The sequence below is a fragment of the Polyodon spathula genome, chromosome 12 (genome assembly GCF_017654505.1).
Source record: "Polyodon spathula isolate WHYD16114869_AA chromosome 12, ASM1765450v1, whole genome shotgun sequence".
NCBI lineage: Eukaryota > Metazoa > Chordata > Actinopteri > Acipenseriformes > Polyodontidae > Polyodon > Polyodon spathula.
In genome coordinates, this window is record NC_054545.1 from 21,977,679 (window position 1) to 21,996,250 (window position 18,572).

At 38.9% G+C, this 18,572-nt stretch overlaps 1 protein-coding gene across 4 annotated transcripts in view; it reads right to left on the reverse strand.

The window, feature by feature from the left end:
- Positions 1–1,167: 1,167 nt before the first annotated feature.
- The window catches only part of nrg2a (neuregulin 2a), a 399,111-nt gene continuing 381,706 nt past the window's right edge, over positions 1,168–18,572 (reverse strand). For 3 of the 4 annotated variants that reach the window (XM_041266715.1, XM_041266714.1, XM_041266712.1), the window contains 5 exons: positions 14,564–14,666; positions 12,550–12,673; positions 8,950–9,077; positions 8,193–8,417; positions 1,168–5,278 (listed from right to left, as the gene is read on the reverse strand). In XM_041266715.1, coding sequence (XP_041122649.1) covers positions 4,621–5,278; positions 8,193–8,417; positions 8,950–9,077; positions 12,550–12,673; positions 14,564–14,666 — 1,238 coding nt within the window. In that variant the 3' untranslated portion in view covers positions 1,168–4,620. The remainder of the gene's footprint in view (positions 5,279–8,192; positions 8,418–8,949; positions 9,078–12,549; positions 12,674–14,563; positions 14,667–18,572) is intronic. The other variant, XM_041266713.1, reaches the window with a different exon arrangement.

Consider the following 18,572-nt stretch of genomic DNA (forward strand, 5'->3'; position numbering starts at 1 on the left):
AGTGGCTGGAGACAACAAATGAGGCCAGTAGCTCACTACAGAACAAGCTAGTTGTGGTCGGTGGGAGACCAAGTCAAAAGTGATAAGAAAATGATCAGAGAAAGATAGACCCAACAAGTGTGATAAAGGCAGACGTTAGTCACCAAGAACCAAAAGTCTTGGCAATACAATGATTTGATCAAACATTAACTGAGAAATCAGAAATAAAACCAGGGGAACAATTTGGTGGTGGGTAGTTAATAACAACAGTGAATGTGTTGGGACAGAATAGAGAAAAATCAAGTGCTGAGTGAAGAAGAGATGCCAGCCTTCTGCCATGAACACTAAGACGTGTTTGACTTCTGCAGGACAGACTGACATCATTTAAAAATGAGTAGCCTTCAGGAAAGTCTGACATCATCATTTAAAAATGAGTAGCCTTCAGGAGAGTCTGACATCATCATTTAAAAATTAGTAGCCTTCAGGAGAGTCTGACATCATCATTTAAAAATGAATAGCCTGGAGGACAGACTCCCGAGAGACTGAAGCCATAACTTTGCCCAAGCCACATCTCAGTAAAACAAAATAGAGTATGATGATGTAATTAATGAGCAATTACTTTTTGGCTACAGACCTGGCATTTAATAATCTCACTCAGATCAGTGTGATTATGAGGAATCTCTGTATTGTGCTTGTAATGGTTATACAGGGTGCGTTAAGTAACTGAGTAGCTCAGAGCCAACAATTTTCCACTCACTCCGATCACGGATGAAATTAGCTCTGAGCTGCTCAGGGGGAGCGGAACTGAACATGTCATTAATTGGGTTCTTTCACTGAGCTGCTCTGAGTGGCTCATTTACTTAACGCAGCCACAGTATTTCAATGTAAGATTTTCATGTACAATGCAATAGATACAAAGCCTAAAATGATGTTGCTCCTGGAATCTACTCATTTCTTATGATGTAAGTCACTTGACGTGATTGCAGGCACGTGATAATGAGCAGCACAGAACATGGTTTTGTACTCTAAGAAACAATTACACTGACAAAGGCAGAAAGTGAACTATTATCTTCTTGATTTTGAGTCATACTTTCAAAACATTTACACCAGTAAAACATTTAAAAAAAAACATGAGTTTCTTAAAGTTTTGTCTTTAGCAGACAGGAATTTTGCATTAAAAAAAACTATACGTTAGGTTAACTGATAACAGTTGCTCTGTAATGCATAGGATAAGGGTTAGGGTTAGGGTTAGGATTAGGGCTCATATCTTCAGGTAGCACAGATCTGAACCATCGTAATTTGGCCAAAGCTTTCCTAACCTGTACCCACTTGCATCAGAACATCAGAACCTCATCAATGAGCTGATCTGGGTGTCCAATAGCCTACAGGTACTACAAATTCTGTATATTCTGCATTACCATGGAAATAGGAATCATGACCTCGATACAATTTGACTTTGTTTCCAATGCTGTCGTTTTACTTTTAAGATTGAGTGTTAATGTAATGAATTCTTGAATAATTATAATCTATATAATTGAAGCCTTTGGTTTAAGTACTTGATAAGTTCCACTTTTTAAAATATGTGACTGGTTTAATAAGAGTCGAGAGATTCATCCACACATACTTTGTTTTTTTGTTTTGTTTTATGGAACTATACAATTAAACTTCCACACACAAGGTAGATGGACCTGTCCCAGAAACTCTACTGTGTAAACTAACAGGGCGAAAACGGGTTCACTATCAATACACATTGGATAAAGCTTGATGGAACGCCATCATAGAAGAGGGTAATGTAATGCTACTATATTAATCTGATCATAGCTTTGGGTCCAGCACCCTGAATCCAGTAATCAATTGAGCTCCCAGAATTATACAAGTGACTGATAGCTAGGGATGCTCCTAGGGGTTCACACAATACCTTAATAAATCACTCACCTTTTAAAGTTACATATTTGTTTCTAAGCCGATCTCATCGAGTTGCAGGGGCTTTGCAAGTTAGTGAGATCATTTTCAATGTGTTCTTTGCTTCTGACCAGCAGCTGACTAAATACAGCTGGGGTAGATATCCAAACTAAGGAAAACCTGATGAAATGGGTGTCAATTAGACCTGACGCTTTCTTGTTGTTCACTTTGGCTACCAGTGTCTCTGCCCCACTCAACCACAGAATGTCGTTGTCTCGGCTGGTTAGAATCAACCCATACACTGAAAGTGGTGAAACCTGTTGTATAATTAACAGGGTTCATGGTGTTTCAATGAAGAACCCAGGTCACATGAGCACTCTGAAAGGTGAGTGATACAAAGAAACATTCAAAAACATCAAGTCCTAAAATAAACTAATACAGAAGTCAAAACAAGTTTGTGAAAAGGCTCAATTAGAATGATCAAAGCCTAATGACCTCCATAACTTTAGAAACCCTGTCCTGATAGAGATAAAGAAATTATGTTAAAAATGGTATGAATAAAGATTTATTTTTTCGTATGAATAGGTGGTTTAGTTTTTATTTTACAAGTATTTACCACAATCTGGCAAAATCTCCAGCAGTTTCCAGTAATGGACATGAAAAAGGCTTTATTGCTGAATGTTAAATTAAACACACTTTCATTTCTTAAGACTGGAAGTCTTTTCTGTTGCAACTTTACCATGCATCCGTCACTCTGAACTGCCAACGACATGCAGAAAGAAGGTGTTGCTTTTTGTTTTGTTTTTCTGAAAAAGGTCAAGCTCTAAAATAAACAAAACAACTAAAATATCCTATTGGGGCACGTTGACATGTAAACAACTAGAAACACTGTGTTCATTTGCATTACCCAAACACAAAAACAAACCAAAAAAAAAAAAAAAAAAAAACACATTGCAATTTACCAGTGACAGACTTAAAAAGGAAAGCAGATTCTATTCTAGGAAATCTTTTAATTATTATGCTAATAACACTGTGCCTTCGATAAGAAGTCATTTATATTTGTTGTAGTTCCATTTTTTTCTCAAAGAAATTGAGAATTTTGCCTTTGTGTTAGATTCACTTTATACCAGAGCAGTGTCATCATCTTATACTTGCATGACTTATGAGGAATATAATGGTATGCAGAATGCACAGCTGCTACATACAGTCCACCAGTCAAACAGGCCAGGGCTCATAGCCGGGCTCCTTAGTAGTCGGGCCCAAGTAAAACGTCATCCAACATTTTAACTACCTGTTTTGACCAGTTTAAAATAAAATACAGAATTTGTGTAAATATCTCAGCCTAAACTGTGACCCAATCATAATCTTTCTAAATCCCTTGTGAGCATTTATAGATTGGGAAGGGGTACAGGCATTGGAGTAGGGACTAGATTTAACAATAGGGTTGAGACAATCCCTAGCAATATAGGGTTTACAATTCAATCCCATATATATATAGGAGGTGAGGAAAAAGTTGTGTGCCATTGGAAACATGGATAAAGAAAAGGCTGGCCACTGGAAAGGATACCTTTAGACTGCTTTCTCATTTCAAGAGGCAAGTACTAAGAGAATGAATGGCTGGCTCCACACATTAACCAGAGGCATCAGAAGAACGAAATAATGGGGCTCAACACAAGCTGCCCTAAATAGCCTTTTATGATGTGCAACTTTTGGCCCATCCTGTATGTGTAAATATATACATGAAGAGCCAAAACGTGAAATCACCAAGTCGCATTTCTGTGATATTAAGACTAGATGTGAACTTGTGTTGGTGAAACAACAGAGGCCACTGTTTTGTAGTCAGTGCTCTAGCAATGCCCCATCGTGGTGTTAATATTAGGAGGTGGCGTCCTTTAAATAGAAGTTAAACTGTCGAGCTCATGAATCATTATCAAGGCCAATACCCTTTGTACTTATCAAAAATAAACCGCCACTCCTCTCTACTATTCTCCAGGCCACTTATTTAAATGATCCTCAACTCCCCTCCCCTATTCTCCAGGTCCCTTCAATAAAAACCTACTGTTGAAATTAAGAGTTTTAATAGATTTAACAACCCAATCAAACTACAATAAATACACTAATGTAAAATGTTGCCAGATAAGTGACTTTGATCATTGACGTTGGCACTCTTCACAGGTTTCATGTGTGTTGTATCATTACACCTTCTGTTGACACATACTCACCTCTCAGAATTACAATAGCATCCTTTTGTTAAAAACTGATTAATGCATCCATGGGTTTTTAATGTAAAAATACTGACTTATATTGCATGACAGCTTAACCAGCATGTATGACCATATTCAGCAACACTGTTAAAATGGGAAAATGCCCCCTGAAACAGAATTGGGAGAAAATGTGTCTATAAAAAATGATGAGTTTGTATAGAAAGGATACAAAAAACTCAAACCTTAGCAGGAACTCTGGCATTAGCATACAGCAAAAGGCACCACAATATTATTCTATCTTTAAGAAGTGAAAAATTGGCACATCTTCTCTCTTTTTTTGTAAGCTGTAAATCAAATTTTACATATAAATAGTTTTCCCTATAAAAAAAGTCTTTGCTGTTAGCTAGTAGACAACTTTTGCTAAAATGAAAATAAAACATTTCCTTTGTTTCGAATATCTGTCTGTTATATAAAATAAAGATATTTGTGGGAGGTGCAGGTCTCGAGCAAGTTCGTTCTTTCTTCCTCATTCTTTTTAAAGAGGAGCAGAGTCTTGTTTTGCTCTTGTGTGTGTTCCTCTGGTTTGTACATTTCCACGTGCATTATGTCTGTTAGATGAATAATAAGTCCTGCTCTCCGCCGGTCTGTATACAGTCGGCGGTTCTGTATTTTCCGCCATGTTCATGTTTTGCATACTTAAGAATGGAGTGCTTTCCCCAACGTGCTCCTCCTCCGAATCACTTTCAGACATGCAGCTTCGTGAACTATCGTCCCTCATGGCATCTCCACGGTGGGAGATATGCCCGTTGAGTTTGGACTTTTTCCACCGTTTGCTGTTGCTGGCTGTTTTCTTTGGTTGCTCCAGCGAGGAAAGGTACTCCTGGGTGGTCTCGTATTCGTCATCCTCCACCATGCGGAGGGGGCTGGATGGCAGGCTGCCCGTGCTGTCATTGAGATAGCTACGCCGCTGCCGGTACGGGTCATGTCTTTGGACATCCTGCAGCGGCACCTGGTATCTGCGTAGCAACGGTTGTTCCTCTTCCACACGGTAAGTGACGGGGGCAGCGGGGGGCAGGGAAGCAGCATGCTTGGAATTGGGAGAAGTGATTTCAAAAGTAGGCACCTGGGTAGGCAGTGAGTAATGGAGGTCCACGGGAGAGAGCCTGGCTGGTGTAGTCAGAGCCGACACGTATCTGCAGAAAGGCCAAAAGAACGGTGAGTTCAGCTCCTGCAGCCTCACCCTGCTGCATGGCTTTATGGCCCGTGTAAATCACATTTTACAACGCAATCAAACTCAGCCGTATCCTACATTCCACTGTACATCTTATTATCAAATGTTGTTGACTTTCTAATACATTTTACATTCAACAAAACTTAAATAATTTAAAAAGACTGGAACAGTTTTCACTACCGCCTTATTTCTTGTTTGACTTGAACATTTAAATGAAATGAAAGCATTTGGAAAGGCCTTGGTCGTGAAGACCGTTCCAGTCTCAAAATCCTTAATAGGCTGCGTCAGGGTACTCCAGAGTGTAGCAGCATTGCATCTAAAAGCCCTATCACCCTGCTTGCACCTCCTAGTCATTAATAGGGTTTGCAGATAAAAGCTCACAGAGCAAGCCCAGCTTAGAGGATGGAAGAGATCGGAGAAACTAGTAGAGACCAGCAGGTCAGACATGCATGAAAGTGCTTTTGATTGCATTATAGGTCAAAAGCGTTACATTAAAATGAATCCCATAATGCACTGGCCCTCAGTTCAGACCCCATGAGATATCTTCTAGGAATCAGATGAGATCTCTTAAATGAGGGCTGTTTCAAACATAGGATCTTTTCTGAAACTATTTCATGAACTGCTCTGTTTGTTCTGGTGGCAGCTTGCATATCTAACTACATTTAACTGACCACTGACCAATAACTGATCAAATGTGCAGAAGAGGGGAAGCTATTGTGGTAAACATCTCCATCACATTGAAATGAAACAAAATGATGGTCATGAAGATTCTATGCACCACCAAAATGATAGAGGGTCTTGGTGAGTTATAACAAGTGCCTAATAGGAGCATCCTTTGCAATGGTTGTTTTCTATTGTCACCATTTATACAGAAAGTGTTTCCTGAGTCTAAAATGCCTTCATCACTGTGTATAGATGTTTAGTTTGTATGATACTGTAACTAAAACCATGACCAATATTTATTTCCTGAACTTTTCTGTTATTGGTACGTGTCTATCTGAAAAGCCGCAAAGTAACATTTTAGTTATGTGGTACAAGTTGCTGCTGTTATTTCTATGGACTGCTGGGAGGGACGTGAAACATTACACAATATAAACCCAGAGCCGGACGCACTGGGATAACGCGGCTCTCACTAAAGCATTGGTCAGAACGTCAGTAGGGAGACTGTTGGTCTTCTAACAATCATATTTACTGGCAATTGTTACAGATTTTGCTTCTCCTACTAACAGCACCAGATCAGGTAGCCAGGTTTCCTCTCCTGCTGGTAAATTGCACAGTCCCTACAGCTACAGTAAGCCCTAGTTTAATTGCAGTAATGCCATTGCCCATTGCGCAAACTGCACTTTTGAGAAAAGAGAATAGAGATGATATATTTTTTGAGGAGCGTGATCGCAGCTGCTAAACTGGAAAAGATGGATATGACTTTGCTGCTGAATTTCAGAATGGTACACGTCACTGAGATAAACTTGATACCCAGGTACCAGAGTGAAGATTTGGGGATGGGCTGCTGGTGAAAACACATTGAGAAACTGGCTGTGGTGTTTCGGCTCAGGAATGCGAACGGGGCCTCTGCATGGGGGAGAGTGAGGCTCACTGACAACAGATTCAAAAGGAATGTCTCTGTGCAGGCTAGCCCTTTGCAGTCCATTTATTCAGTGCTTGTCAGGAATGTCAGGTCCAATTTATTTTCACACTTGCTGTTTATTTTACACTTGCTGTTTATTTTTATTTTTTTTCAGAGTAAAACAGTTTCAAAAGGCATTGAATCGCAATACGACACTCAATGCTGTATCTCCAGCTAAGCCCCAGTGCTGTATTTTTCACATACCTCTTTATAGACGTGCATACTGATAAATCCTCTACTGATCACTCGTTTTATCACCAAACTCCTCAATAATGTGATCCAAATCATTATTGTATTACTATAACATCTCAAAAAGCTCTGCAAATGTATGTGATATTCTTTGAGTGCTGGATGCAGAAGCATCTCCTTTGTTTATGTCCGTGTTATCTCTGTGGTGCATGGGGCTATCAGATACGCCCCTTTTTTTTCGGCTTCTCCTATCGGTTTCACTCAGCCATTGAAAGGCTTTGTCTGCTTTTTTCCAGAGAAAAAACAACTACAGACCTGTGCTTTACATCTTTTTGATGGACTGGAAAGGGAAAATTATAACGTCGGACTTGGTCCAACATAGGACTGCAAGGGGTTAAGGAATGCCTGTGTGCTGTTTGGCTGTGTTGTTACTGGCAGTACTCAGGAAGTAGAGAGAGGAGGGTTCATGAATGATGTCACTACGAGGGCGTGTATTTAAAGTTATAAACACGTACTTGACTTCAATAATATTGTTTATCAGTTTTATTTTACCCTACGTATGTGTATTATGCATTTCAGACTTCATTTATGCATCAGTTTCCTTTGCATGATATCTTTTTTGATATAGCCAATTATAAATCTGTTATTGAAACAAATATAAACATAGTAATTTCTGCCTCACCTTATTCACCTTATCTGCCTCTGTATCACCTTATTAACTTCCCTTATTGTAAACGTCATCCATAACTATAAAACACTTAATAGTGCTAAATGTATAAACACTAAACATAACTTAAAACATTCAATGGACAATCCCTCTCGAGGTGAAATGACCAGGAAGTGCAAGACAGTCTAAAAGCATTGCAACAGAGACATTTTTTTAACCTAGGGTAATACCGGTACCATGTTTTTAAAATGTTTACTCTAACATATGTTACTATCATAGCTGCACATTTGAGACCTGTATAATGAATACTGTGTTGTGGAGAAATGTTCTGTCACTATTATCATTGACCTTCTTCTCGAGGTGATGCGGTTTCAGGAATGGGAATGCTATTCGAACCTGTCGCTGTGTGGTGAGTCTAAGAGGGAGTCGATGGAGTCTCTGTACTGCATCATGGGCCGTGGGGGTTCTTTGATGCCGCAGTGAGCTGCGCGCCTGGTTCGAGCCTCGATACAGGCAGGACTGTTGCATTTACTGGTCCCCACCGATGATGACATCATGCCAGAATGGGAGTCTGAAATAATGCTCTCAGTCCGGTCCAAGCTCCAAGTGCGGTCTTCGTGTCTGTAGAGAAACAGATATAGAGCTACATCTCACAGACTTATTCATTCTAAATATCTTCCTTACTTAACTATTAAACACTCAATAACGCAATAGTGCCAGCATTAGAAACATAATAAATACAATGGCAAATGCTTCGACTAGAGGACTGGCCACTCTATAGTATTGAGAGTCTGCTTAGATAACAGTGACAGGAACTATGAACCAGCCTCATGGCTCAAGTGGGGTCCTCTTATCTGTAACACAGAAAATTGATTTATAGTGGTGAGACTATAGGAAATGGACTACAAGTGAAAAAAAATCTGAAAAATAGCCAGGGACTTTTGAGAATATGTGAGGGGTAAGAAAATGTGGTATTTTTGCATGGCATCTATAATTACGTATCAATTAGATCCTTATTTATGCCAAGCACTACCAAAGATTGTAGGGGCCTTAGTTATCACATCATACAGAATACTAACTAAGCAACTTTTCTCCAAGTGCGTTTCATTAGCAGATTTATTAACGTGGTGCGATTTCTAGATGAGGTCATTACCTGTGACTGGATGTGTGGGTCACTGTCGAAGAATGATGAGACACAGATGAAGGGTGGCTACCAGAAAATGAAGTGTCCGCGTCATGCCGTATCACATGTTCAGTAGCTGGAACGCTTTTCGAAATGTACTGGAACGGGAAAAGAGACCCCAAAGTCAATTAGAAGAGGCTATGCACACCAGCGTCTGCTTTCCAGTCCTGCTGCAGAGAGCGCCAAGCTGTAATAGCAAGGGTGTCGCCTAATGTGAAAGTGCACACCACACAAAGAAACTGCATTTTTATTTCATTTATGAAACATCCCTATGAGTTCATGACATTCCATGCCCTTTAACTGCTATGGCAGTGCATCAAGTGCTGGCTTTTTCTTTGATGCCAACACCAACACTAACAGATACACTCTAGACTACCATCGGTTACTCAGATGTTTTATTGCAATCAAATAGAAATACACTCGAATGCATTTCTCATTGTTTTTGCTTTAATTTGAGATGTAGGTACCTATTCACAGGACTTTAAGAAAAGCCAATTTTTGATTAATAAAATTAAGTTTACAGTTGCTTTAGGAAAAATTTGTTAGCTTATCTTCATTTTTCAAAGCACTGTTGACCTAAGACAATGTTTATAAATGTTCAAAACATGCCTTAAAATAATCCTGTGAATAGGGACCTAAATATCACTAAAACTATTGAATATAATGAACACATTTAATTAATCAAAATTTTTAAAAAATAATAAAAAATATAAACAAAATTAAATCCCAGAATATTTTATAAAACAATACTTTAAGGACTGTTTTTTGTGTGTTGGTGTTTAGAAGCATTCTCCTAGGTTGAAGTGTGTGTGCTTACATTTTTTTTTTTTTTTTTTTTTTATAAAAATGAGTTTATAAACAATCCCTAACCAAACATTCTGTGAATGTCCCTGTCAAATAAATACTTTTTTTTTTTTTTTTTCCTGAGAGGAATACAGCTAGATATAAAACTAGCACTAATATGATCTTAGTTGCAGGAATGAGGTGGTCAGTGATTTTTCAGAGGTGCTTTCTTATTAGCTTTCTTTATAGCCTTAAAAACACTACATTATGACTTCCGGGAAGGCTTTCACAAAGCTTTACAACATGACTCATTTGAACAATCGAGCTGGGGTGGGTTAAATAAGTGGAACTTTTCTAGACTGAAAGAAACCCAGAACTGTCTGGAACAGACGAATGCATATCAAACTGTATTTAATCCATCTTAAATAAATCACACATTTTGTGAATAAAGCTGTATGTTGCTAGTGCTAATTAAAGTCATACAGTCTTGATTTAATGCTAATTTAACTAGCGGTGCCAATTTTTTCTCAGTCTAAGTATATGCAGTGTTAACATGTACTCTCGTCATTAGCAGCTCTCACGATGAATTCAAGTCTATTTGGCCTAGCTATAAACTAATGTTGAGGCAGCTGTTCACTTCCATTTGATTGAAGGTGGCATAGTGTTACAGAATGCTGATTAGCACAAGCACCACAGTGCTGTCCTGACACTAGGAAGATGCTGCACAGACTGAGATGCAGAGTCATAGTCACTGGGCTTATGAAGACAATTGATCTAGGGTTGCACAGAAAGGCTTGCAGCCTTTCCAAGCCGCTTTTCTATTGCTTAAAAAGCACTCTCTCTTCCTAGCAGCGCAGCCAGCTCCTAATGCACTCAGTCTCATGCTACTACATTCAGCAGCAGGGAGCATGGATTAAGCTTAGCTGGAAACCACCTCATTACTTAGAAATCCAAGTCATTGATGAATGTACTTGCAGACACATCTGTCTGATGTCGTTGAGTTTTATAGCTATATATTCACTAGATGAGCCATCGCCCTGCTTGCCGCGCATTCACTAGATGAGCCATTGCCCTGCTCACTCCATCTTCCCCAGACAAGCTATCTCCCTGCTCACAGCGTCTAAACCAGACAAGCCATCACCCTGCTCGACGTGTCTTCACCAGACGAGCCATCACCCTGCTCTCCGCATCTTCACTAGATCAGCCATCACCCTGCTTGTCGCGTCTTCACTAGATGAGCCATCGCCCTGCTCGCCGCCTCTTCACTAGATCAGCCATCACCCTGCTCGCCGCACCTTCACCAGAGGAGCCATTGCCCTGCTCCCCATGTCTAAACCAGACAAGCCATGACTCTGCTCGCCACATCTCCACTAGAAGATCCATCGCCCTGCTTGCTACGTCTTCACTAGACGAGCCATCACTCTGCTCACCATGTCTTCACTAGGTGAACCACAAGTTTGTTTCTGTTGCTTCAGAAGTACCTACTCACAAATTGAACACATTGCTTCTGTGCACAAATTGATCACTGTTGTGTATTGTTATTGTATTGCACTTCCCTTAGCTACATGTGCAGTTTCAAAAGAAGCACATGGTATAGCACCGTGTATTTTCATTTCAAAACATGGTATCTGGTATCTACTTTAGGTAAAAGGAAGCTCTCGTTTTTGCTCTTGCACTTCCTGGGTCATTTCATCTCAGCAGTGTATTCTGGGTCAAAGCATGTTATTAGTTGAAAGCATGTCAATCAGTAGGGGAAGTAGCTGGTTGGCTATCAACGGGAAAGAAGCCAGTGAAGGGTGGAGACAATTTCACCGGAACACTTACTGAAAGCAAGGCTTGCAAACAGAGATGTCTTTAACTAAGTGTAAGACCATTTCTCATGTTTTTAAATAAAAATAAAATTGTACTACATGTGCTTCTTGCAAAATTGGACAGTTCAACAATATAAGTACAGAACCTGTAAGATAATCAGCGAATCCCAAAGTAACAATGAAATAGCAGATATAACCGTCCCTTTGTGATGTTCAGTTTGTGGGTAGAAATTCTTGGAGTTGTTCCCAGAGCCTTTTCCACTGGCCAAACCGACACACTACGAATACTCCTCATGTGTGTATTTTAGTTATATGAACTCCCTATATTAAGACAATTGTACACAATCTCTGATGGTGAGAATAGAATAACTGTAGTGTTTATGAAAGAACTGGTGCAGGTGCAGTCTTCACAGAGTTAGGGTTAGCACCAAGTATAACACTAGAAAAGTGCCGGCCCACCTCAGACACTGGTAGTGGACTAATCGCTGTCAGGTGCCACCATCAATACAATCTCAAAGCTTGACCCAACTTGACATCATCTGCTATGAACCATGGCAGGCTTAGATGGGCCAAATGGCCTCCTCTCGTTTTAAGTGTTTTTATATAAATTCGATTTTAGAACATTAATAAATTGTTTTAAAAGATTCCAGCACTCCCTATGAAATTCCCAGTGAAGGTTGTAAATTTCCCAAACCCAGGCTTCCCTGGCTGTACAACTCCATGCCCTCACCCCTGCCTTTATTAGGTGAGCCACTCAAGGACCTTTGCTATGGACTTGACAAGTGACACTTGAATAAGTGCATAATAATTATGGTATATGGGGTATGAGTATCCATTTTTGATAAGCATTTTTTTTTTCCACTGTAATAAAAGAGGGGTTTAGATGTGTTTTTGAACCTTTCGAAGAGAAGCAGTAAATTACAGCCTGGACAAAACCATTTTGAGAATAGGGGTGTTAAAATACTGTGGTACTCACATCGACCATGGGGATCTCCTCGGGCCCCGGGCCAGGGTGGTTGGGTCCATTCGCAAGGTTTCTGTTCTGATGATCGGCACACATGTTCTGCCTCAGATGGTTATGCATCTTCTTTCTTTGCTTCCTGTACAGAATCACACAGTGGACAACTCTCAACTACGCAAGCAAAACAAGCTGGAATTCAGGCGCCTAACCATTCATTACTGCAGGGAACACACTGCCGCCAAAAACTATTCAGGCACTTAGTAGTTTTACTGTATGGAGTAGAGTCTGACTGTGAAGAACAGGGCTACACTTGGAATGGAGAAGCCAAAATGATTTTACCTAAAGCTATGTATATTAGTAACGGTCATATTGCTTACTGCAGCAAGAAGGCAATATGCTACAATGTGAGGGAGGAAAGCTGTTTTTAAATAGTTACAGAGCCAGCACCACGTCTATATAATACCTGTAAGATATATTAGACCTTGCAGTTGTGTTCCTTTGTTCCGCATTCACCTGTAATAACCATGTTATTCAGGTATTATTTTGACATTCCTGTCTTTGTAAATTCATGCATGCAAGCCACCTCAGGTACTGCAGCTGCTTCTTCCAGACTTGTGCCTTTCTAAGCCCTGAGAAACCACAAAGTATTCACTGTGGTAGATTAGCATGCTAATTTTGACATGATTTTCCCAAGCAATGCATGAACCACACTGTACCATAGTGATTCCCATAATATGCTTTCAATGTGCTTCTTACTACACTAAAATAGTCTTCCATTGCTTAGCCTTCTATGTTTGCTTACAGCCACCAATTATAGTTTTATAAAAAAAAAGAACAATTTACCTCACTATTGATAATTATGGATGTTTTTTTATAGTTGAGCTGAACTGGTATGCTCTGGATATTAAATGATAAAACAATTCAATACAAATTAAATGTTGTTTTATCTATAACAGAGCTTCAAGATGTTATTTATAACCTCCTATAGCTGCACATGAGGGAAGAATACTGTTTTAGTAGCAAAATATATCTTTGTGCAATATAAAAAATACTAAATAAACTGCAGCTTTAATTAAAGCCAGGAAGAACACAGGTTCTTCATGTTTGAATATTTTGTTAGAATTGAAACTTTAATATTTTAATATTCTTTCATGTTGAAGTAGCTGGAAAACAAAATATAAATGATCAATATAATGGAAAAACTTGGCTGTAGTTCTGGAAGGAGAATCCGCCCACTAATCAACACATCATATCCAACCACCATAAAAACACTGTGTGGCTTTCATTCATCTCGTTTCTTTTTGTTTCAGTCATGTGCGGCGAGGCCAAACAGGGAGCTGGTTATCTTTAGAGCCTGGAGAAATGGCTACCCATGGATTCCCTAAGCTTTCCTCCTACCATCAAGCTGGAGAGGCCAGGTTCTCCCTCATTGCATTTCATGCACGGAGGGGGGGGGGGGCCGTGTTTCAGCTGCTTACTTTTCATTCATCCTTTTCCTGTTCTAGGTGTAGGTGGCATTGCACCACTGCAGTTTTTGCGGTAACCATTCATCATTTTCTTTTTTCTAGTCAAGGTTTGGTGGCCTTGTGAGCCACTTCCTATCAATGGCACTAGACTACTTGATGTCATCGTGTATTCACTAGTCAGCCAGCATTGCAGATAGCTCAGCACCCACAGACAAGGTCTCCGACCAAATTCATTATCATCATTAAAACGTCTGTTTAATTGCAATTTAAATCATCCACATTGCGGATTCTCCATACTGAGTATTAAAGTAAAAATGAATTTGTACCCCATGAAATGACCTATTAAAAATGGTGAGAAGCACTCCTGTGTACAGTAGAATGTGTGTTGTTTATTTCTGATCTCATTTATGCATCGGTTTTCTTTGCATGGTATCTTTTCTGATATTTTTAAATGATGTCACATGTTTGTTTGTTTTTGCCACTGAATACATTCTATGCTGTGTTTGTTTGAATATGTAACTTTATTTAAATATTGAATTGAGGTAAGCATACGACACACTTACTTTGTTTTGCAGTAGGCCACCACACACACAATTCCAACCACAAGCAGCGCGACACAGATACCGGTAATTGTCAGGACCCTCTTCTGATAGAGTTCCTCTGCTTCTGTGAACAGCAATCGACAAAGCAGGGTTTCAGCCTTTCTACAATATTACATTTGGAATACTTTGCCACATTTATATAATTTTTCTGTCTGCATGTCTGCATTTATTTTATAAAGCTTTGTTTTTCATTGTCAAACCTTTTAATATCACTTTAAAGGGACTCTGTAACATTGAGGACAATAAATAACCTCAAACAGAAGACTTGTTTCAAGCACTATAGACCTCACTCCATAATGCTGTTTGGTAATATCTCTTACTTTCAGAACTGTTGTACTTATGAAATGTATAAACAAAATGTAATGTTTTGCTGTGGTATATGTTTCAACATTCAAATGCTGTTTGGAACAGCAAATGTACTTGTTAGTGATCCTTTAGTATTGTTTTTACTGACTCCTATTATAATTTGAGGGAGGAGGTGTTGACAGAAGTGATATTAAACAGGCCTGACTGTACTGGTACCCACATCACTATTTCACTAAAGCTATAACATGATAGCAAATGCAGCAGTTTAAACATTTCATGTTGTAAAATACCAATACAAATAATAATAAAGTGGTCGGTAAGAATTTTAGTGCTAACCAAGGCTTTAAAATGAATTTCTTACCTCTAATTAGCTTCAGGAGCATCATCACTGGTCCACCTACTGTTGAGCCGAAGATCATTTTAATCTTTTTTTTTTTTTTTTTTTTACTTTAAATAGAGCTATGTATATACAGTGTATATTCCATGTACAATGCATAGATATTGTACTTAATTCCATACATTTTCCCACTGTGCAAATCCACTCACTATATAGGTCTTAATTGTGTAGTTTTAAAAGAAACACATGTGGTAAACTAGGGGAAAGAAATCTACTTGCAGGCCATTTCACCTAGCATGTAAAATAGGCCCCATCCCTTTAGGGCCTTCTTACCTGTCAGTAACCAACCATCTGCTTCTTCTAGTGACTGACATGGTTTGCAGCAAGTAAGAGGCTTTGACCCTGAATACACTGCTGGGGTGAAATAACCCAGGAAGCAGTAAAGCAGGCAATGCAGCTGTCAACTTTCTAAGTAATGTAGCAGGAGAGGACATTCACACTGAGACCTATATAGTGAATACAATTACACAACAGATAAGATTTATGAAATAATTTTTCAGCTACACCATTTGAAGTTGCTGCTTCCTAGTACCCAATAACTTCCTGTACTGTAGGTGACTTGATAACAGCCACACAGCTTAGGAAGTGATTTGGCACCAGGAAGGACCAGTTTAGTCCTTTGCATTGTACGCATGTACAAATCTACACAGCTGCATTAAAAAAACAAAAGAATGAAAAGATCTTCAACGCAAGAGAGGGGGGTGATAGTGCTACTGGGAGGTATAGAATACATGTTACCACCTTGTTCAGCTCTCATGTAATAATGCATAGAGAACAAACACATCAAAAGGAAATTAGGGCTAATGATATTGTAGCTAACTGACCTTCAAAATCAGGTGGTAAAGTCTGCTAGAGTTTCTGCACTCACATTTATTTATCTCACATTTCAATGTATCAAGAGGTGATCATCATTACAGTAGCTTAACCTTAAAGCTGCTGAGAATTTGCTCACTGATGTACAAAATGATTGCTGAGCACCAGGTCCCACTGAATACAGTCCAGGTCCAGACAAGGGTGCAGTGTGGATAATCAGTGTTCAGATAATTAAGGTTTTACTCTATGCTGAAGATTTGAAGTACAGTGGTAGATCAAAATGCTATTTCTATTTTCACACTGAATGTTGTCTTGGTAGCCACCATTGCAGAAACCAATTGTGTGAGCTGAACTGAATAACAGATTCCATTTGTTTTTCACTGGTAGCCAGGGGTTACAATGGGCAACACTTCTCATCTGTCCCAGTATATGGAGCTATAGAGATAATGAGGAGACAATACTGATTGTTTTATCTTTGTTCTTTTATTCTTCCTTCTCTGAATCCATTATTGCCTCTGCAACAGGAGAGAATTCTGGGAAATGTAGTTTTTTGACACATTTAATTAAAAACTATATTCTCAGCAGTCTTAAGGAGAAGTATTTTGTTTAAAGAAAAAAAAAAAACATATATCAATAAGAAATAAGACTGCCAGTCCTGTTTTACTATGAGCGTAGTCTGACAGGCCTGGGCAGGTTTATCTAATCAGGCTCAGGTGGGCTGTGTTAGACACATAGTAGAACTAGACATGGCTTAGACATTGCTTTGCCATGGGAGTCTGTATTTCCTTTCCGGGTTTAATGATCGCAAACAAAGGAAAAAAGCGTTTTTTCTAAAATTACATGCAAATGGTAATAACATGTTTTAGATATGGCCTCATCCAACATCCACTTTGATACAATTTCCATATTAATTTTCATTTTAAACATGATAATCTGACCAAACTCTGTTGGAAAAGGGATCTCTAAAACATTAACCGTTTCACCCTTTGGAACGATAACAAGATTAAAACAGCTGTTTGCAGTTGCATAACAGCAAGGAGACACTAGCGGGTGCCAGAGTGGTCACGTGGCCATGGCTAGGAAACTGTGGCTTACTTTTTGGAAAGGGGGAAAGGGTTACATTTCTTACACAATTGAATGCTTTTGAATCACAGAAACAAGAAAACAAGAAGAACATGAAAGAACGAAAGAAAAGAGAAAAGGACACAAGTATAAGATGGAAGTCATGGATGAGTTGACGAGGTGTAAGATGGTCACAGGGACTAAGTCAACTGTAGGCCTGGCATAGCATGCTTGTTAAAGAAGAAGAAAGGCAGGGGAATTAAAGGAAGAGACTTAAAGCAAACTAGAGATAGATGTGCAAGACTTCTAATAAAGCACAGGAACCACAGTTTAGCTGTTGCGCTTTTTAGTTTTTGTTTTAGTTTTCCACTCGCAGCACTCATTTATAATGTGATTATTTTTCATTTCTCTTATAAAAATGGGAAATTTTGTAATTTTGTAAAGGGAGCTCCAGATTATATGTTGGCAATACGTGTTGTGCAATGTGCTGGCACTCCCTCTCAAGACAGTTGTTCACCCTGAGAGAGAAGGGGCTGTGAGAGGTGTCTCTTTGGGCTACTGTCTCTGAAGTTTGACTGCCGTTTAACTAGGGCTGTCACCTGGGCCCATTATTACAGAAGACTTTAAGACAGTTCATGATTTTGAACTTGCCTGTAAACCTCAAATGAATTCACTTTCATGAACATGTAAAGAGTGTGAATTTTATGAGTTGCTTATTAAACAGATTGTTGTATTGCTGGAGGTGGGGATTTCATCCTGAACAATATCCTACTGGCTGAAAATGCTGGCTCTGAGGATCAGCCTTGATTTGGCCTCCCCAGTGCATCAGCATGCACAACTTTTGAACACATATATAGTGCAATTGTAACATTACAGGGAATTTTTCTTGCATTTCTGTTATTTAAAGTGTCCATAATTATGGGGCAAAGTGCCATGTAGTTTTTCAAGTAAATGACAATTAATTGAATAAGCAGCCACATTGTTCTCAAATGTGTATTGGTGACCTATGTACAGGATTTCCATGACTATAGAATGATAATAAATGCTTTTATTGATACATTGCACTTATTTATTGTCATGTTTAACAATGTACTGCTTGTTTGCCATTCAGTTTCTTTTCATATAGAATATCTAATGTTAAGGGCAAGGTTTAGGAAGATGTTGAGACACAATTTCGTAAAAGTTAAATTAATTACAAAATGTATGGTCTGTGGCCATCGGTAAATATACGCTTAAAAGTAAACTTCAGGTTAGTTTATAATTAATGATTCTCTGAAAACGACAACTATGCAAACATCTGGTACTAATTTGTTGTATCAAATGAAAGCTATTTCTTGAGCTATAATAGTGAAGTTATTGTAACGGTTTAATCTTGTTCTAATAAATGCTTGA